At 38.8% G+C, this 21,834-nt stretch overlaps 3 protein-coding genes across 4 annotated transcripts in view; 1 reads left to right on the top strand and 2 right to left on the bottom strand.

The window, feature by feature from the left end:
- Nucleotides 1-9,207, bottom strand: part of gfm2 (GTP dependent ribosome recycling factor mitochondrial 2) — a 32,183-nt gene extending 22,976 nt beyond the window's left edge. Inside the window, exons 1-5 of one of the 2 annotated variants that reach the window (XM_066698763.1) lie at nt 9,088-9,207; nt 5,918-6,001; nt 5,035-5,104; nt 2,583-2,628; nt 263-360 (exon numbers count right to left, since the gene is read on the bottom strand). In XM_066698763.1, coding sequence (XP_066554860.1) covers nt 263-360; nt 2,583-2,628; nt 5,035-5,104; nt 5,918-5,974 — 271 coding nt within the window. In that variant the 5' untranslated portion in view covers nt 5,975-6,001; nt 9,088-9,207. The remainder of the gene's footprint in view (nt 1-262; nt 361-2,582; nt 2,629-5,034; nt 5,105-5,917; nt 6,002-9,087) is intronic. The other variant, XM_066698775.1, reaches the window with a different exon arrangement.
- Nucleotides 9,208-10,700: 1,493 nt separating this feature from the next.
- On the top strand, nt 10,701-18,106 carry gcfc2 (GC-rich sequence DNA-binding factor 2). Its single transcript, XM_066698740.1, has 18 exons — nt 10,701-11,283; nt 11,711-11,815; nt 12,017-12,148; nt 12,429-12,668; nt 12,802-12,896; nt 13,385-13,494; nt 13,789-13,972; nt 14,182-14,305; nt 14,641-14,701; nt 15,081-15,202; nt 15,384-15,583; nt 15,770-15,914; nt 16,031-16,152; nt 16,444-16,520; nt 16,810-16,876; nt 17,090-17,236; nt 17,644-17,780; nt 17,874-18,106. Exons 1-18 carry the CDS (start codon nt 10,965-10,967, stop codon nt 17,992-17,994), a joined length of 2,508 nt encoding a protein of 835 aa, XP_066554837.1. The 5' UTR covers nt 10,701-10,964; the 3' UTR covers nt 17,995-18,106.
- A 181-nt stretch (nt 18,107-18,287) lies between these two features.
- Nucleotides 18,288-21,688, bottom strand: mrpl19 (mitochondrial ribosomal protein L19). Its single transcript, XM_066698753.1, has 6 exons — nt 21,578-21,688; nt 21,096-21,216; nt 20,896-21,014; nt 19,595-19,729; nt 19,212-19,393; nt 18,288-18,822 (listed from the first exon to the last, which is right to left on the bottom strand). The coding sequence occupies exons 1-6, from the start codon at nt 21,657-21,659 to the stop codon at nt 18,601-18,603; spliced, it is 861 nt and encodes a 286-aa protein (XP_066554850.1). The 5' UTR covers nt 21,660-21,688; the 3' UTR covers nt 18,288-18,600.
- Between the last annotated feature and the right edge of the window lie 146 nt (nt 21,689-21,834).

Below are 21,834 nucleotides of genomic sequence, written 5' to 3'. Positions count from 1 at the left end.
AGGAATAGTTTAATCAAGGGAGTGTTTCATCTGACAATGTTGTAATTTTAGAGGTTAAGGTAGGTTAAATGAGGAATTAAATAAGCATATGATGTATTTAGACTGTACCTAGCTGTAATGTAATCAAGGGGAGTAGCCTGGTAGGAGAATAATAAATTTGGGAAGTGAGTTTAATACACTCTGTTAAAAGAAGAAAATGGAGCAGGCATGCCTGAGAATTGGATTGATCTTTTTATGTAAAACTTAATACAACTCAATGCACCTCCAAGCGCCCTGGTGTATCCTGCATAGTACAGCATCCTTTCAGTTGTTGTAGTCTTTCCTGCATCAATATGTGCCATGATGCCAATATTCCGGATTCTGAAGGGGAAAAAAACAAAACAATGATGCCAATACAAATACTCAAACCCTCATAATTCAAAATTAGTGGCAAGACTAAATGAAAAGAAAAGCATGTAGTAATAAACCACTTAACTCAACAGTCAGAGATGCCAAAAGAAAATAATAAAACAGACTACAAAACCAGGAATGTATTGTATTTTGTCAATTGGAATAAATATATAGACAAAAATTTTTTGACATAAGCCATCCTCAGTTGATTTTAAGTTCACACAACTCCAGGTACACCACATTTCAAACATAACTGTACAATTTGTAAATATATCTTAGCATTTAACAATGTTACTGTAGATAATTGGTCTTTGTCTATATTTAAGCAAAGGAAAGTAACCAATTAATTATTCTCAATACAGTATGACTAAAAATGTAAAACTTTCATGTAATAAATTGAGTGAGGCGGCGGCTTCTCAGGGCTGTTTTTATCCTGTTCTGGAGTAAGAATCCACGCTTTGCAGGCACACTGGACACAGGAATTGTGCTGGCAATCTTTACCAGCTTTGCCAGTTGGGATAGATTTCCCGAATTACCTGATGACCGTTTCACAGGCCGTGTGAAATTTCAACCCGCCGTGCCCACGCAGCGCTGTCATCATCAGCACTGCATCTCGCTGAGTCACATGACCAAACTCTCAGTGATGTCTTACTGGGACAGCGAGCAGAGGCTCACTGTTGTCTTGGCAACATATCTTATAGGTCACACAATATTAGGCTATTTAATATGCTATTAATCTATGTATGCCTGTATTTATTTATTTGGCACATTTCCCACTGGACATTTTGGCCGTTGATATTTTCATCTGCCAGACAACTACACGTGATAATGTAAACCCTGCCTGTGATACCTTCATTGTCAATGAAAACCATATGTGCTGGTCACATGGTACTCTGTTATCAACTTGTGGCCAACTAATGAAATGGAATTCCACATCTTGAGTAACACAAACATGCAAACTACAAACATATTTACTCCTACAACTCCTGGAGGAGATTAGGTACACTGGTTGTTTCTACAGCTATTCAAAACTCAATTATTTCACAAGATTGTCTCATCTGAATTGATTTCTCGTATACCTCAGGGAATCATTCTGGGTTCTATCCTTTTTTTACTCATATGTTGCCACTGGGGGAACTTTTGCAAAAGTATAGAAACTGGTTAACATATGTATGCAGTTCACATCCAACTATGAATCTCGATGGAATCTAAGTTTTCTGGAGCTGCTTCTATGGCCTATGTGTGCTGGTTGGGAATTTTAACACTGGATGAAACAAATTGGATTTCATTCAGTTAGATGTTATCAAATGAAGGTTGTGTGTGGTAACCAAACAATCTTAACTCTAAGTAAACTCCCCTGTTATGTAGGCCTTTACTGGATGCTTGTGGTTCACAAAAAATAAACGTTTGCATACTTTTAAGGTACTTGTGTGGTCTATCACCTTCTTACTTGGCAGAATTAATACAGCACTATGTTCTTAATTGAGAATTATGCTCTGCTGATGCAAACCTACTCTGTGTTCTCTCAGGACAATTTCCTTTGGTGCAAGATTGTTTCAAAGCTACACTCCTAAACTTTGGACGTTTTTCCCTCATGATGTCAGAAGTATCTAATCTGAAGCCCTATAAAAAAACAGACTAAAGACTATTTTGTTCTTTCCCTTGCACTGGATGGAGCGGTTTAGGGTTCTGTTTTGGTGTAGCCTTATGTCTCTATTAAGTATCATATTATCTTAAAAATTGACTAATTAAATTTAAACCATTATGTACGTGGTACAGAATTCTAAAATGGTAAATTAGTTTAGTTATTGGATTGTTAATTATAAAAAATACAGAAGGCAGCATTGGCCAAAACATGTTTGCTTAGAATTAAATCTTATATTAATCCACAAATAACAAGATAAATTAAATCAGAAGCTAATTGCTTATTTTAGATTTTGTTAATTGAGTGTAGGCACTGTGACTATTGAATACTGAACTATTTGATTAGTAAACACACCAACTTAATAATATAACAAATTAACATATCAAATAATCTGTTGCCAGTAGCAAGATAATACTGTAATATACTTTATTTTTTTATTTTTTTTATACAAGATAAAGAATAAAACCCTTCTTGAAATTAAGGTCCACATTTTTGTACCCTTGAATTAAACAGATTTTACAGACTGAGATGTTTGATTTACACTTACTTGGATATATCTGGGCAGACCACTCCACGTACTGACTTGACATCTTCTATAATAAAAATACATATTTATTTTAGTTTAACAAAAAATGTTTATTCAAGTATAGGTCTTTTTATTATATATTTTCAGTTTGTTGAAATCTGAGTTAACTTGTAAAAATGTAAAGATTGAACCTGGTTAAAGGACAACAAAAGCAGATTCTAAAATGGTTGATTGTTTGTTTAATTATAATTAAAATACATAATTATGTTCATTGGTGTCTAATAATAATATTGCAGCTGTGAAATGACATGTTTTCTCATTATCTCTCTTCAAAATGTGCATTCACTAAAACATAGCACTGTAAAAAATAATCTGATAAATAAATTGTATTTAAATAATGTCTCACTTTTTTAATGTAAAAGGATTATTCTGTAGTAATGATAACCAACATGATTTGTGTGGCTTGGATATTTTTGTTTTATTCATTCTGAACCCCAAAACCTTCATAGGAGATTCTTTATGTCATGTCCCTGGGCATTTTACAAAGGGGAAAGGGGATTTTTTTTTTCTAAATGCCTGTGGTTTTAGCTGGCTGTCGAAAGTGGAGCAATGTATATGATATGAATTATATTATATTCATTGAACCCAGTTCTGTGGTGTGGATAACTTACCAATTTATTTTGAATAAAAATATAAATGAATAATTATAAAATAAAAAATATAAAACAATATAAAATATAGAAACAAAAATCTTGGCTTTTCACTTTTGGCAGGCGCCTATCATATGTCTTTTGTTATATTACATCCAAAGCACACCAACAATAAATTATTAAAAAAGTGTCCCCTTTTCACGCCATTATTAGCTACAAAAGACCAATTTATGTGTTACAATGTGACGTGAAAAATGTGAGATGTATGAGGTGACACCAATTGGTCAATTGGCCAGTTATCATTAATATTAATAGATTAAATTTCCTTTTAGAAAGCACAAGACTGGCTATAATTTTAGAACTGAAATGCATTCCATTACTGTGCAAATTCAGAAAAAGTCTTAATGGGAAATTAATCAGAATGGCTGGAAGAATCAGATTCATATGACCTTTTTGGGAGTACAAAAATATCTTGTTAATAAAGTCAATAAAAACCATGATTATTAAAAAGTATTGCTTTAATATAACGCATTTCAAAGTTAAATGGATTTGTTTTTGTGACCTTATTATGAGGGTGTTTATTTACTTTTATTAAACTTCCTCATTTCACAGTGCAGAGTTTAGCCAATTGTACATCTTGATGACAAACAACTTACTACTAGTTATCATAAAAGCATCTCCAATGCTATAGATATTCAGAAGAAACAACAAGACATTATTTATTGAACACACTCAGCCATGCAATCAATAATTTCATATTTTGTACTCCTTTGCCTTAATCTATGGGCCTAATTATTCTTAATTTTCCGTTTTCCTCTTTCTGGTTTATATTACAGATTGAATGTGTTTTCTATTAGACTGTCGTTAGGACAGGACCCCCATGTAAATCAGCATTTCAGTCTGAGTCAGGCCACTTGGTTTTCTGTAATATGATAAATATTAATTTTAACCTACTACTCCTGTATAAATAAACCCACTACACAGCTATTATTATTATTCTGTGGCTAAGGGACCACTGAATTTGAATGTAATTATTACCCGAGTTACCACAAGGAAGACAAATGTCCTCCAATATCTAAAATGTTTAGCTAGTCAGCATGTTATGAAACATCACATGCTCAAACACCATGACAGCCACCATGGATCTGACGAAGATAACACTTAAGTTAACAGCTGCCAATACGATTTAATTGAACAGAAATACTTCAACGCTCCTTCCAACACATATATGCATATATAAACAAATCTTTTCAGAAACTTTGAAAGCTGTCCTTTAATTAGTCACTGTTTTAAAGTGCCATGTTTGTCACATTCAGTCTTCAATTATGATTTATTGGGAATATGTTTGAAGAATTGTCTGATCAACCTTTGCTGAATGTGGCAGTGGGAAATTCTCATAATGATTGTTTTCTAAAACTAGCCATTACATGAAATAGGTTACCTGTATGAATGTCTGAATTTACCCAAATTAAGAAACCGGTAAAGGGTTATGGAACTAAACACAATATAAGCACAAACAGAACCAATAAGCCCATTCCATATATACTAAATTGGAGAATGTATCCACAGTCATTAATCATTGTTTATATACATCTCTAAATAAAGTTTAAGATCTTCTTTGTACAAGAACACCTATGGCAAATGCAGGTTTAGGAGAATTAACAAGACTTCAGTATTCCTACAGTCTGATAAACTACAGTGCAATTGCAAAACCCATGTGTTGAGGGAGTGCATGCAATGATTGTTTCAGATTATCATTACAGACTATTTAAATTTGTCCAACTAAGAAGAATCTCAAAGAATTGTGCATCTAAAATACAAACCTCTATGTATTCCTTCTTGTGTTCTCCATGTGCACCATGTTTGAACTCTGATCTTCCAACACTGTGTATACTTGAAAAAAATACAAATAAAAATACATTAGGACAAAGGTGTATTTTTTTAAAACATTCTATCCTCTCTTTGAAATCTGCAACCTTAGGTTTGAGTTTGCCTTCAAAACCACTTCTCTCACAGCACACAGCTGTAATATTGTTTTGCATCTTTTGCATACTTCCAATTCAAGGTGTGCTTTCTTGAGTACCTTACAGGCCAGATTTGTGGAGTGCTTGGGATACTGTGGTCACGTGCACACAAAAGCCTGTAGATCTTGCAAAGTTACCTTGCCTCTCTGATCAGTCTCATTCTTGCTCGGTCATTCAGTTTGGAGGGATGGCCTAATCTAGGCAGGGTCTTGGTGGTGCCATACACCTTCTACTTCTTAAAAATCATCTTTAACATACTCAGAGATATTCAAGGCCTTTGATTTTTTTGTATACCCATCCTCTGATCTGTGCCTTTCTACAACTTTGTCCCAGAGAGGACTACACAAAAGAGAGAACCTACAGGAAATGATGAATGCATCCTGAAATCACATGAATCACTAAAATATCAAGTTACACTCAAGTTAGTGATTTTGAAGGCGATTGCTTACACCTGAGCTATTTTAGGATTGCTATTACAAGGGTGGTGGATACTTATCCAGACAAGCTTTTTCAGTTTTTATTTTAAATTCATTGTCTACAAATTCCAGTACCTTTTTAATTTGGAAGTTGTGTGATAGGATAAAAATAAATGTTTATTGCATTTCTAGGCTATAAGGCATCTATATATAAATGTAAATACGCAAATGTAAATTCACCAACGTGATCTAGCACATATATTTACCTTGGTGTGGAGGCTGGTAGACTTAGGAACCTTAGATATTGCTGTTCTCAGAAGCATTGTCAGATTATCTTGAAGGAATGACTTCTGTAATGAAAGAAAAAGATGCATGGCAACATTATCTTAGAAATGAACATGTATGTCTCTGCTACCCTTCACACCTACACCTGCAGACCATTCTAATATTTTCTGACACTTTAATTAAACTATCTCTAATAAATGTTATAGTGCTGTTGTTTGTTTCATAATGTTGTGTAACCTACATGTAGAACATTACATTATAGTGTTTGCCATGGCATATTAGTCAAAAGCAGCCATTTTATGATTAATTATCAGTTTGGGACTGGCTGTGAATTAGCAACTTGGCTCAAACTATGTTTTTTAGAGCAATGTAGCAGTGTAATTCATACAAAGCTTCAGTGAACTTCACAGTTCTAGAGAAGATTGTCAAGTGATGCCACATGGCAGCCAAACCATGGTTCCAATCCAATTCATTTGAAAAATGTAAATATAAACCATAAGCCAAACTTGTGTACTAAGTGCCTGTAGTATAGAACAAGAAGTTTTGGAGAAAATACTTGAATATGTGCTGTTAATGCAATATGGCGCCCATACCAAGTAACCTATGTCAACCAATTTCAACAGAGCAATTCAGGTGTTTAGAAGTCTGACAAATGTCATGACTTTTGGAGCTGACTGCATGTTCTGCAATTCAATTTCCATAATTATCCAAAAGATGGCGGTAGAGCTGTACTCTTTACAACATTGGTAACGTGAATTGATTTGAGTATTAAAAGCTGATATTTTGGTTAGTCAATGGCAACCTTGATAAATCAATCTCCTTCGAGCAAATCTTAAAATAGGTTATAAATAGGGCCATGCATTTTATTCATTTTTTTCAATTGCAATTCTGTTGCAATGCTCTAGCTGAACTTGCAGCCAATCCAGTTATAGTAAATCAATTTCACAACTAAGAAATCTACACATTATGCTTTGCCTTATTACAAAAATAAAAACTAATTCTGATGAGTATAAATGGTAATAGAATAAATTGATGTTTTAACAGAAGAATCAAGAGACCTAAACATGGAATCAAAGACATTGCAACCAAAACGCATTTCATTGAGCATAAGCACACAGTATCCACATGTATAATTTATTTAACAATTTGCAATTCATCTTTGGACCACACTCAACAGTGAATCGGCTGTATCATCACAAAATAAATAGATACATTCAATGGTAAAGGACTAGGGCTATTGCTTAAAGATGAGAGAAGTGTAAGATCTCAACCCTCCCCAATAGTGACACATGGCATGGGACTGGTGGATCTGATTCAGTGGTTTGAAAGCAGTGACGTGAGAGTCCAAACATCATACATTTGCAGAATTAATAAATATAGTGGCACAAGAGGTAGGCCTATACAGCACAGATGCTGCAATAAACAAGCTATGTCTAAAAACCTTCCATCCCAGACAGGCAATATCATTATATCTTTTTGAGACATATTTTGGAAGATAATTATTTTATTTATCATTTACAACACTTTTGTGATATCAATTTTTATTTAGTATAGCGCCCTTTGCAGGGTAGCCACAGAGCGCTTTACAGGTTTACATTTAACACAGTGGTTCTCATCCCTGGTTCTGGAGGACTCCTTACCTTGATGGTTTTTATTCCAATTACTTAATCAAACCCTTAATTTAACTAAATCAGAGCCTTTTCATTATTTTAAACAGGAGGGGTTTTAAGTTAAGTATGAAATTGTATAAGGAACTTATCTTATTAAGGAACCAACTTTTTATCAGATAGGCCTACACAATTAGTCAAATGTAAGCAAACTGTTACTTCAATTAACAGTTCAATTATGTCATTGGGAGCTCAGTTTGAACATAGACCGGCAGGGTAGGGGGTCATCCAGGAGCATGGTTGAGATTTAATAGTGCATGAAAAAACATTACATTTCACCTTAAGACCAAAATGCCATTAAGACTATTTTATGAATAAGACATGCAACTTAAAGCCAGTCTTACACTTCGTCAGCTTTGTGAATAAGGCCCGTGAACAATAACAAGATGTGGCCTGCATTTGCAGGGCTTGGCCATTTAAAAATCCTAACAAAAAACAATAAAAGTTTCCAGCATCTCATGCCTGAAAGCCTAATAAAAAACTAACAGCAACTGGTTTCAAGCACTTAATACTTGGAAACCTGGCAGCGAATGCCAACTCTCTGAACCAGTGGTGCTCAAACACGGTCCTGGAGAGCCCCTAACAGTACCTTTTATCAATCACACTAATTTCAAGAGACTGGGATCAGATGGAAGTTATTGAGGGCTGAAAAGGGTAGTTCATTTTCTATATACCAAATCTCTACATAACTTAATTTAACAAATCACCTGCTTAATTGATCACACTGAAATGGTTACAGGTGTTAAGAAATTGATAATTAAAGGTCACATATAAAACCTGTTGGCTAGGGGCCCTTGAGGATTGGGTTTGGGCAGCACTGTCCTAAACTATCCCCCTTATGAGAGTGATTATTCAAGGATAATACAACTTATTTTTTTTGTCCTTTCTTCTCTCTACCCCCACCCCCCTTTGGTTGTTTCCCCACAAAGCTGCACACAACATGTGCGAATCGTGTCACATATTTCAAAACACGTTTTCATTCAATTATTTTCATTTATGTAGGTGGTGGCACTACTTCAGCGTTTTAAGTTTTGTTAAATGTAGCTACCTAGAATCAGGAAATTGTCTTGCATGTAACCATGCGAATACGTGTAACTCGAATGTGTAGAACGTAAGATGTATTCGTAAATTAACACTAATTCGCAAATATTTCTAATATGAATAAACCTTTAAATAAACTGTAAGATCGACCTTAGATGACTGGTACATGTGCAACACGTTTGTATTAACCTGTGTGCCTTGAATGGTGCAGGTCAAACCTTTTTTTCAACCTTTAAAAGGGTCGGACATTGCGAACGCATGTTATTGGCTCTAATAATATAATCATACAGACCCTGGTTTCTTGTGCTGTCGAGATTTCCCTGACCAGGATGCAGATCCTTCACAGCTTCATTACCACCGCGGATTTCAAATGGGTAATCATTGGAGGTAACTATGCACAATTATGTTAACAATTATGTTTTAGTCACATTCAAAATACTTACCCAACAAAAGCTTTATCGACAACTTCTTAAAGTCTATTGCACATGTTCCGCCGTAACTTCTGTCCAGAGCACCTTGACACTCACTCGCTTCACTCAAATCCTGGGGCGGTGTTACCAGAAAACAAATCCCCCCATAGCTGAATTGATGGGAGAAAACGTTCCGTGTTTAAAATGTGAAAACAATAAATACGTAATAGTGGTTTATTTTGTACACATATATTTTTATATTATTGTACACACAAAACAGTTTATATAATAATTTTTCTAATCGTAGCAGTGTAAAGCTGGCAACATAAGCATAGACACTTCTTGTAGTAAAGAGTTTGCATTTAAAAAAATATAAAATTGTATTTTATTACATTTGTTTTATATTTTTAAATACCTTTTTTTTAATGAATTTCATTATTTTTTTAAGATAAAGCTTCAAGTCCATCAAATATGGCATTGAGTCCCATTATACATTAATTGTGCACATGTTTCAAGCTGAAACTAGACTAATTGCATGTGTTTTGCAAAATCTTAACCCTGCGAACTCATATGGCTTCAGTTGCATTGGATATGCTATATAACGCAATTGTACTTCACACCAAAAATCACTTAGATTCATTACATGTTTTTTTGAAGATAAAGGTTCAAGTCCATCTAAGTAAATTCAAAAACTGCAGGCACTTGGGTACTGGCCACTTGAAGAATGACAGGAATTCAAAATACATAACATTGCCTTTTCATTGCATTATGTTTTGGGAGTTGGAGGGTAGGCGGATTTAAAATGTATTATTATTATTATTATTAATAATAATAATATTAAGCTATTTTAGTATTTTGTCATGTTTAAAAATATCCTGATTAAAAAATAAAACAATAAATAACAACAACGTTAAGAATAATAACCTTAATCTTATAAGCTTTAAAATAATATATAAGTCATGGTGAATTTATAACATTTCAATTATTTATATCTCTTAACTACAAGTGTGTAGATTTTCCCAAATAAACCCGTCTCTGAATTCCATCATAAAATGCTTCACTTAGATAAGGGTTAAGTCCACTTTCAAGGTTACAGGGCTAGGCAAACAGGAAATAAATACAGGTAGTGTAGTAGTCATAGAGCCACTCTATAACTAGTAACCCCTAGTTACTCTAGATCTGTGTTAGAGACTCAAAAACTAAATAGTTTCCTGTATTTAAAAAACCGAGTATATTGCATCCAAATAAGAATATTGCACTTAAGTTGCAAATAGCAGCAGATACAGGCAGTAAAAATCTTAACAGCAAAGGTATAAGTCAGTCAATTCAAAGAATACATTTCCTTTAGAATCCTTCACCACAGGTACAGTGCACACAAGTGAAAACAAATAGCTAACAGCTTTATAAAATCATTTCCAAAAGCAACACAAAACGAGAAAAAACAAGGAAAATAAATAAACTGCAAACAAATGTGAAACGTTCAAATAACTCGTACACGCACTCAAAATAATATGCAAATAAAACCGTTATAAATCTGAATCCTGCATACAGAACCACGACTAGTCCCTCTAAATCTGTGGTTATAACCAGACACACATTATTGCTTTGGCAGCAAAGACTACAAAACCCATAACACACCGGGCGAGCATGCGCATGGAGTAGCTATACTAGTTTGAATAGTATTAGGGTTGTAGGCGGGCAATAGCGTTTCTAATGATTTTATGCCTTTGCAATAACTGTATTTTAGGATGAGTTGAACTTTTACAATTAATTACACTGTTAATTAGTCTATGTTTTTATTGCTTAAACAAAAACACAAGTGTCGCCTTGTAGGCAGTGCTCTCCGTTTCTAAAGTCCTGAATCTGTTCCTGGTTTTCGTCAGTGAAGGTGTGTGTAATTTCACATTTTGATGTTTAATAAGAAACCAAGAAGAAACTTCCGCAGGAGGAAAAACGAATCGAGCGAGGAAGATGAGCGGACAGAGGAGGCTAACGCCGAGGTGCAGGTCTCGGCCTCCCCGCCACCGCCAAAGCAGCAGAGCCGCGGAGTTTCCTGCAGCTCGCTGCGGCACTCGCCCAAACCAAAGACGGGATCTGACGCCGAGGAAGATCAGCAACATTTACACGAGAATGACACGGAAACGACGGTGGATGAAACGATAATCGACACTGCTTCGAAAAATGAAAATAATAGGACAAATCTGTTGAGTTTTGCCGATGAGAAAGAGGGTAAGGTGTATATCCAATGTGCGCTCTTTCATTGAACCCACAAGTTTGTGGTCTTCACATACAGTGAACCGTAAGGGACGTATCTGTTCACCGGAGCCCAATAAAATGAGCTATATAGCAATATTATTTCATTTAATGCAAGTACGTTGGTTATTTAGTAGAAAAAAAAGTGTCCATAATTTCGTAGAAGCTTAATATTATTATCAGTAATAGTCACGGGTACAGTGGTGGTTGTAAGTATTCAAAGACGTGTCTATATGTATGCTTGTCAAAACTGGGCAACAAAAATAAACTGTACAGTCGCAATTGCAACGTGAGCATTGTCTCAGAAAGCCCTAACACTGCCGTGTAAGGATCATTATGGGTGTAGTCCTTATAGCAGTAACCCAGCAATGCCAACCCTTTCTGCTCTGCTGGTGTGTTTCAGTGGACGGAGATGGCTTTCAAGTGAAGAAACTGACTGACAGGGCTGTGGTGTTCAAGGCAAGGCTGAAGCAAGACCGCAATCCTGCTGCAGTGACACAGTACACAGGTCAGACACAGGAGCAGAGTGTAGTTAATCACTTCCACACCACAACTGGAGAACTGCCAGTGTTTCAAGTTTAAATTGTTTCTTAAATACTGAACTCTAATGGACAGCTGTCCTTCCTCTCCGGATTATTTCAATTATACAGTTTCTGTTAGACTCCACAGATCAACGTTATGCCACGCTTGATACAATGCTGTGTTACAGGCCAGGGGAGTCCCGTCCCCGTGACGGCATGCGAGCTAACTGAGGCAGCAGGAGAAGGATCTTCTGATGGAGATGATGGTGATGCATCCTCTGAGACTTCTGCTTCATCCAGCTCTCGAACCACTGGCCCAGGTCTGTCAGCAGTCGATGATTTGAAACACTGTTGCTAAGTCTGGTGTTTTTCTTTCCTGTCCAGTGTCCCACTGTCCAGTATGCGTTCCGAGTGTCGCTTCAGTTTTTCCAAGCATACATGCTTTTCCAGAAAACAAGATTTTACATTGGAATCGGTTTTGTATAAGCCAGGGATCGAAGTCAAACTCCCTGCGTATCCATTTCTGTCATGTCTAGATCTGTATTGCTCATGAGTTGCCTATTTCTTCCTGCTCCTGCTCCTGGCTTTCGTTCAGCACAGATGACATCCCCGACTCTCGGCAGATTCAGGCTGCGAGGAAACGGCGCCAGCTGGCAAGAACAGGGGGTGACTACATTCCTCTGGATACCACGCAGCGCGGCAGAGCAGAGCTGAGGGGTGAGGAGGAGGAGGAGGTAGAGGACAGTGAGGATGAACCCGATGATCACGAGCGCAGAATCCCTTTTGCACCCAAACCCAAATCCCTGAGGCAGAGGATGGCTGAAAAGATGGGCGAAAGAGGTGAGGGTAGTGGTCGGCTGCAACTGCAGTCCATTCTCGATAAACTTAACCCTTCTTAGCACCCCTGATTGTTCATTTGACCCGTGGGGACTGACACTGTTTTGTCTCCTGCGGTGTCTGTGGGTTTTTTTAGGTGGGAGTGACAGTAACAGTGAGAGCTCATACGGACAGGAAGATGAAGATCTCTGGGAGGAACAACAGATCGGGAAAGGAATCAAGAGACCTCAGGTGGGAACGCGTTCTCTTTTAGTTCCCATTGTAACGCTCCTCAATCACCCTTTACACATGTGTAAGGCCAGATGTAATATAAAGTGGTTATTGTTTCAATCTTTTCCATTGAAACACATACAAAAAACTGTGTCTCCAGGGTTTCAACTATCAGCCCTTTGCTCCAGTCTCCAGACAGCTTACCAAAGAAACCAGTTTAAACTGCTAACAAGTACAAATGTGTTAGAAGTTCAAGTTATTTCAGGAAAAATGATTACGTTACTATAGACTGCAACACATTTCATGTCCTTCACGGTGCCAACTGTCCTTTATATATTTCAGTAACTGTGCTGTTTGGGTAAGACTAAGAGATCTTGCTATAGAGATCCTGTGTATATTTCTGCAGAAATAATTCTCGTAACCAGATAAATCAAATTCAGAAAGTGTTGTATTGAAGAAAGATAACCATTCTGTTGGTTTTGATCTTTCACTTGATCCCTTTCCTCCAGAAAGGTGTGGTGGCTCCTGTGGTGGGGAAGCAAGTGAAAGTGAAAGTTGATCCCTCTGCATCCCTTTGTCCTGTGAGTCTGGATATTATAAAGAAAAGACTTACAGAAAAGTAGGTATCATAAATGGCTTTATACTACACATTTATATTAAACATTACATGCAGAAGTTACCATTTCTACCCATCAACATGCTGTTGTCAATATGATGTCCTGTCTGCATGTATACTAAGATTCAAGTAGCTTAATAAGCTATAATTCAAAGCCTTGTCCCACAGTGTTTCATGCCATCCTTGGGAATGGGTTCTGTCTTTTAGGGAAGTGTGGAATAAGTTGTGTAACGTATAAACCATTGAAAGCTGTGTGATGTGGTGTGACAGTGCAGTTCAGTGGCTCTGTTTGAATAGGCTGGAGTCCCTGAGGGAGGTGCATCGGGCTCACGAGGCTGAGCACCGGAGAATGCAGCTGGACATGGAGAGCGCCAGGGCGGCCCTGCAGCAGCTGGAGGACACGACTGCTGATCAGTGTTACCGCTTCTATAAAGACATGAAGCTGTATGTCCAGAATCTGGTGGACTGTCTTACTGACAAGGTAGGTGGAGCAACTTGGATGCGCAGACTATTGGAAAGGAGCTGGCAGTCAGAGTTCTCTCATGTTCTCCCGGAGCATGACATGTACATTTGATTAATTAGTTTTCCCTTTTATATCCCCTTTAACCTCACACCCAGTCTCAAAATACATCAGGTCACGGTACATATTTAAATTCTTCTATGTTAATTTCTGCAGTTTGCTTTCTTCAGATTGTGATCATTGACCGAGTGGAAGCGGAGCTGCACTTGCTGCTGAAAGAAAGGGCTGAAGCTCTGTGGAGTATCAGGAGGGAGGCAGTCAGGGAGCAGGCCTCTTCCCTTCAGCAGCTCACCTGTGAGTGTGGACCGGCCGGCGTGGCGGGAGGCCTGCCGTGTGACACAAAGACGTGGTTTATTACTTCACATACTAAGAGCCGTTCTTGCATCACTGGCAATTCCATTAGACAGAGGTCTCCATGTTGGGCATGATCATCTGGAGTCAGTCATTCTATGAGCAGATGTGACTTAGTGCTTCTACTTTCCCCTGCTGCGTTAGAGTGAATTTTCACCTCTGGAAAATTACTGGGAGAAGGACAGATTAACATGTTCTTGCCTCTGTATCCTTTCAGCTATTAGGGAGCCAAATATGTATTCCTGTGGAGCTTTCTAAATCCCTTCTTTATCATACAGATGCATCCAAAAATGGAAGTGTTAATGGAGATGAAGAGAATGGCCTGTCACAGGAAAAGAGGCAAGTTGAATGTTTTTGAGGCCCTCGTTTATAGCTTACTGCCTTGGAGTGAGGCTGAGGGTCTCTGCTGGTTTTGTGACAAGTTGTGAATGTACATGAGAGGCCACTTTCTATTGTAGTTAGTTCCAGTTGCAATTCTTCAGCTGGCTTATTTTTCCCCCATCTGTTTCTGTACTATTTAATCTTCCCTTGTTATTATATTTAATAATTATATTAATTTGAATATTATCCATAACATCAGAATCTAGATCACATTATGTGTATGGTGTTTTCGTTTTATATATCCAGCATTTTGATTATTCTCTGACAATATGATATTTAGAATAATATGACCAATAAGAATCAGACCAGTTCTGTAACGCACCCTTCTGTTCTTCAGTGATGGAGGTCCTGGCAGGCCAGGGCAGGAGCAGGGCAGCGCTGAGGAGCTTCACCCTGACCGGGAGGCACGCAGCAATGAGACCCAGTCTGAGGAGCAGACGCAGCTCCTTGTCAGGAGAGGTATGGTGCTACAGCAGTAGGGCAGCTCTGATAACCACTGTGCTCCTCTGATCAGCACTTATACTGCTAATGAGAACAGTGTAGAAAGGTAGACTTGTAGAAAGGTATGACAAGTGTCTGGCTCTTTTTCAGGGGCCTTGTCTTATATCCCTTACTCAGTTCTGCATGTTATATTTTCCAGGTCAAATACTAAGCAAGTCTCAAGAGATATTTGAGGACGTACAGGAGGACTTCTATGATGTCAAGAAAATCCTGTCTAAATTTGATCAGTGGAAACTGCGCTTTCCTGACTCCTACTACAGTGCTTACATCGGGCTGTGTCTGCCCAAGCTGCTGGGACCCTTAATCCGACATCAGCTGATTGGTTGGAATCCCCTCAAGGTACCTGCCATGACCCTAAACAGGGGGCCTTGTTTACAAATATGTAATTTGTATCTGTATTTTACATGAAATAAATATTTAGGTTTCTATCTTACTTAAAATCTCTGTAAATTCCTTTGGTTTTGCTTCAAGATATATGGTATTGTTTTAAAAGTCTGAGTGTTGCCGTTGCCATGTTCTGTTCAGGCCGAGGGTGAAGATTTTGAGGCATATCCGTGGTACCCAGCGGTGGAGGAATTCTGCCACGGTCAAGGATATGAAGAGCCCGAGGCTGCGGATATAAAGACTCTGCCTTCGATTGTAGAGAAAACCATCCTTCCCAAGATCCAAGGTCCGTTCCCCCAGCTTTCATCCCAGATGGGTTATGGGAAGGTCTCCAGCCCCTTGCGCCGGTGTTGTTTCCATATTACTGTGTATTTCAGCGCTGCTTCATCTTGTTCAATGCAGGCTTTGTGGAGAATGTCTGGGATTCTCAGTCCTCAGAACAAACCGAGTGTCTGGTGAATCTGTGCAGGAGACTGCAGGAGGACTATTCTGTGCTCACCAGCGAGCTGAAAAAAACAAGCCAGGTTTGTGCTTCCCTGGAACAGTCTGAAATCCTGTCGGTTCTGCATGGCTAGTCATGAAGTGTCACAGGCCCTCTTTCTTCCAGGTGATTCTGAATGAGTTGATTTGAGACATTATTTGTTTAACTAGTAGCAGTTAACCTATTTCCTAAGTTGCTTCTCACTGAATTCCTGAAGTTCCTTGTAAGAACTGCAGGGTCACAGATCCTATGTTTTTCGCCAATCTGTTTTTATTTTAAATGTTGCTTAGGTCAACTAAACATATTTGAATTTCTCTGGATTTGGTCCCACTAGGCTTTTGTGAATGCAGTTGTATTAAGATTGAGAAGCTCAGTTGATGAAGATGTGTTTATCCCAATTTATCCTAAAAAGTAAGTATACGGTCACGGTCGAACTCTTCTTTCATCTGGTCGCTGAATAATTTATACTACATCTTATTTTCAGTCAAACATTTATCAGTGTACTTCTAACTTTAATCAAGTAAATGGGTCCTTAACACTTAGATCTGTAAAAACGAAACCTGTGTATATTTTAATATCGAAAAATAAGCCATCACAAATATTTAAATTTATTTTTACTGGTATCCATCTGCTCTGATTCTTCTCTTATTGGTCTATTTATTATAAAGACCATCTGTCCGTCTTATTTTTCACTCTACAGGTTTGTAGAAGACAAGACTTCTCCCCAGTATAGGTTTCTAAATCAACAGTTCTGCTCAGCTGTGAAGGTAAGGAACAGCATTGTATTACTGTAAATAGAATGATTACACTATATCTGTACAAAACAGCAATCAATAATTAGAACCGTGAAATTGGGTCAAGTTAAAAGTGACTCTGCAGCATCAGTGTCTTGAGCTTCTGCAGTCTTTCAGCCAGAGGCACAGTCGGACTGTATGAGGACTCGAGTATTTGTTCGCAGCACTGAGATTGTTCTGTTTTAGCTTCTAGGTAACATTACCCTGTGGGACGGCCTGGTCCCAGAAGACACCATTAAGGAACTGGGGCTAGACAAGCTCCTGAACCGCTACATAATGATGACTCTGATGAACACCCTGCCTGACGGGGACAATGTGGAAAGATGCAAAAAGGTTCCTTTTCATGTATTTATTTCTTAGCCAAATATTATCTTGCATGATCAGATTGATAACCGTGGTGAAGGTGGTCCTGTTGGGCTACTAGCTCATGTGTTCAAGCCAATGCAGTAAAAATATGTATTGCTAAAAATCTCAGGCGGGATACATGTTGGACGGCTGTGGTAGGGAGTCACCTGTGTGGTCGACCACACTGGTGACTCCCTACCACAGGCGTCCAACATGTATCCCGCCTGAGAGTTTTCTCTATCGTTCTTCTGTTCTGGAGGAATACTGCCGTTTAGCGTCTAATTAACCCTTGCAAAAGTGGAAGATTGATTATCAGACTGATTAGTTTCCATACAAATGTTATTAACTAATGTCTGAAACACTACAGCATAGCATTTGTTCTGCTGGTTTTGTAGGTAGCTGCCTGTTTTCCAAAGCCCTGGTTTGCAACAGTGGACACCAGGTCTTCTATTCCCCAGTTGCAGAACTTCAGCAATCACTTGCTTCAGACTGCGCATTCACTGAGTAAACACAGCGCTGACCCCAGAAACAGGTAATACGCTCTACACTACAGTCCCAGGTACTGCCACCGTGGAACCAGTTGGTTGTCAGGAATCGTGCAATGACAGTGTCTCTCTTCTCCCAGGGATCTTGTAGTCGATATTGTGACAGTTCTGGGGAACATCAAGGCACTGGACCATGCAGCAGCTCTGATTGAGGAATGCCCTTATGAAGACTTGAAGACTTCTCTCCCCATCAGCCAATGAGGAATTGAGTGGTTCTACATTGTATTTTAATCTGAACAGTAGTGCTGTACCTGATTTTCACTCAGGATTTCTGAAAGGTGGATTAAATTGTTTACTTTTTTTTTATATTGAATTAAGGGCTTCATCTGCTTTTTTTTTTTAACAAGATGTGCAACAACTCAAAGTACAGCTCGTCTGACTAAATGGATCAATTTTCAGAATTACAGACACATTCACCATTTGCTAACAGGGGCAAAGGACAATTCTTCACCAATTTAATTTTGTGTTAATAAAGCGAGGGGGGAAAAAACTACTGGTTTGACAAATGTTTATTATGGTTTTTAATATTAAACTCTTCTACTTAACAAGACCAGTAAAGACTTTGACAGCATATATACAGAAATGGGCATTGGAGAGCCAGTACAACCAGTGGTTACACAAAACAAGCATGTTATTTTAATGTCTGGAGGTGGAAACCAATTGTGGTTGTTCTGCAGTGTAGCTACCAGAAGAAACATGTTTAGGACCAACTGCACTGTCCTTAGACTGTCTGGTGCCACTGTGATTCCCTCCGCTGAATGCATCCTCCTCCAGCCTTGAGTGGCAAAGTCAGAGCTCAGTATCAGTTTATTTATTCATTTTCCTCTGAACCTCCTCCCAGAGTTTCTCCTCTATTTTGGTGGTATCGTACTCCTTCACCATGTCAAACTCCAGCCACGGCTGATCCCACTTCTTGGCGTGTTTAATCTGCTCTGGCGTCAGGCAGCTGGCGAAGCAGATTCCCTGGATCCTGAACTTAGGCCGCTCCCAGCGTTTGGACCATGGCTTGGGCTTCATTTTCACTTGCATCTGGAACACAAACTGATTATCTACTTGTGTATACCACCCAAATAAATAAGAATGAACTAAATTTAATTCACTAGCCAGGGAAATTACATGGTGTTGCGGTTTAAATGTTTAATTTGAGTAATTCTGATGAACTACTGTACATCCACAATTCCATTACTGAAATATGCTTTTAATGCAGAACGAAGTTAAGCATATGAACAGTTAAAATACCATAATCTTTTAACATTTTCCTTCCTCCAACAAAGGTTACAAATGGTGACAAGGATCATAAAATAGTTGAGAAGTAAATATGTACATTCCACTGATAAAATCAATCATATTAAAATATACTGTTCTTATCTGCCAGGAGACCTTGTGACATCGGTGCCTAATAGCAGTGCTGTGTGTACCTGGTTAACGGGCACTTCTCCCGTAGGACTGGGGGGCACTGGATTCATGTTGAAATCCACTGTGCTGTACTCAGGCAGGGCATCACGCAGATACAGCAGGTTACTGTCCAGCCTCTTTTCCATCTTCAGCACCTCCACCTGCTGGATTCGGGGGTTGTAAAGTTCATAGCAAATCTCCACACCTGCGTGTGAAAAACAAAGCAGCACAAGCTTTATCCTCCGAGGCTCCAGACAGCAGCAATATTCTGTACTTATTAGATCTTAGCTGCAGTACACTAACAACACAGCATAAAAAATAAGGTTTATTATTCATCAAGCTTAGAAATACTGATTACTTTCTACATTTTATACGCTGGTTGGGATTTGTGTTATTAAAATATTACCTTGACCATCTATAATGTTCCTGAGGAGAAATGTAGCTCCTAGGCCTTTCCCAGACCTCTGGATGCATATGCCCACAAAACGGTTAGTTTTCCCATTGATGTAAGGGTCAGCCATTGTTACAGCAAGAATGCTCCCTGAAATGAAGGAACACTATTTTCACAGGGAAGATACAGGTTACATACAGAAGCTAATGGAAATATTATCTCCTCTGTATGACTACAATGAAGTATTGTATGTTTCTATAGCCAAATGCTCTATTTATTGCAATTCAGAAAAATAGAAGTGGCATTCAGAAGAAAAAACAGAAGAGGTGAATTACTGACAATTATCCTACAAATACTGGGGAACGTATATAGGAAGAATAAATCTGTGAAAATGAAAATAAGAGGGGTGAGTTGATTATTTATCACTGATTGACTTAGAATAATGGGATAGCTGAGAATAATTTGTTAAACTGTTAAATAATCCATATTAAAAGAACAAAGTTTACAAACGAGACGAGACCATATGACCAATCATGCTTGTTTGGTGTCCATTAATAACTAAGTGATCCAAGGATCCTATCCAGTCTATTTTTAAATGTTCCCAAGTTTTCAGCTTCAACCACATTGCTGGGGAGTTTGTTCCAGATTGTGACGCCGCTCTGTGTGAAGAAGTGTCTCCTGGTTTCCGTCCTGAATGCCTTGAAGCCCAATTTCCATTTGTGTCCCCGGGTGTGTGTGTCCCTGCTGATCTGGAAAAGCTCCTCTGGTTTGATGTGGTCGAAGCCTTTCATGCTTTTGAAGACTTGAATCAAGTCCCCACGTAGTCTCCTCTGTTCCAGGGTGAAAAGGTTCAGTTCCTCAGTCTCTCCGAGTAGGACATTCCCTTCAGACCTGGAATAAGTCTGGTTGCTCTCCTCTGAACTGCCTCTAGAGCAGCGATATCTTTCTTGAAGTGTGGAGCCCAGAACTGCACACAGTATCCAGATGAGCTCTAACTAGTGAATTGTACAGTCTGAACATCACTGCCCTTGTTCTCAATTCTACACTTTTGACAATATACCCTAACATGCTGTTTGCGTTTTTTATTGCTTCCCACATTGTTTGGATGGAGAAAGTGAGGAGTCTAAAGGCTCCTAGGTCTTTCTCATGTGATACTTCTAGTTCTGTTCCTCCCATAGTGTAATTATAGTGGACATTTTTGTTACCTGCATGTATTACCTTGCACTTGTCCACATTGAATTTCATCTGCCAGGTGTCGGCCCACAACTGAATATTATTAGTCCGCAGTCTAAAGGAACAGCTTTATTTTGACTCACCAACGTAGAACTCCGGGATGTGTAAAACTTTGCGCCTCTGGATCATGTCCTCTCTCTCCACAGCAAACTTCAGTGGGTTTGTTCTCTGTCGAGGAGGAATGAATTCGGGACTCAGAAACCTGCGACAAAAAGGAAAGGTCGTTTAAACGATTCGCTTTCTGTAATTATAAGCAGATCAGCAAGTTCTCTCTCTACGGTACCTTCTGAGGGCCGCCACGTTTTGCGTCTTGTCCACAATAACGGGTTTGGAGGGAGGCGTGAATTTCGGTGACTGTCCGCCTTCAGGGCCCGTCAGCAGCCTCGCAGACACGGCCAGGAAACCTTGGCACCAAAATACGAAAATAATGCTCAAAACACCAGGAAACGCGTACACAGGCCAGTGAAGGAGGAGTGCGACGGTGAGGTTGTTCTGAGCTCTGGGGTGAACCAGGCGATACAAAGTTGCCAGCAGCTGCATCTGGTAACTCGTTACTGAACACATTAATTTCCATATCAAACACATTTCTGCTCTCTATACATCGGGAGTCGGACTCACTTCAGACTGCTACTGTAGCTTGATTTGACACAATAGTCACCTTCACCAAAAAGCCCTGTAAGCATTGAGGTGTTTTTTCTGTTCTACTATATGTTTTCAGTGGCGGTACTACAATCTGCCTCGACTTGTAAAACATAAATAACTCACGCTTTTGAATGTTGTTTTGTGTGATGATCCTACATGCATGCCATGAGCACAGAGTAACGCCTGCCCTCCTGGACGCCGCCATCTTGGAATCGTGTGTGTCTGTGTGGCTTCGTCTGTCTGACCTTCCAGCCACTCACGGAAAACGTTAACTATGGAAACCCAGTCGGGACAAACTGTGCATTATTGTGACAGACAGTTGATAAGTCTTCACTCTTGTTAAGTTTCATTATGTAGCACTTCAATGGTGTAAATGGATA

The sequence above is a fragment of the Amia ocellicauda genome, chromosome 1 (assembly GCF_036373705.1).
Source record: "Amia ocellicauda isolate fAmiCal2 chromosome 1, fAmiCal2.hap1, whole genome shotgun sequence".
NCBI classification, from domain to species: domain Eukaryota; kingdom Metazoa; phylum Chordata; class Actinopteri; order Amiiformes; family Amiidae; genus Amia; species Amia ocellicauda.
The sequence above is the reverse complement of the archived record's forward strand: the minus strand, read 5'-3'. Positions and strand labels throughout refer to the sequence as shown.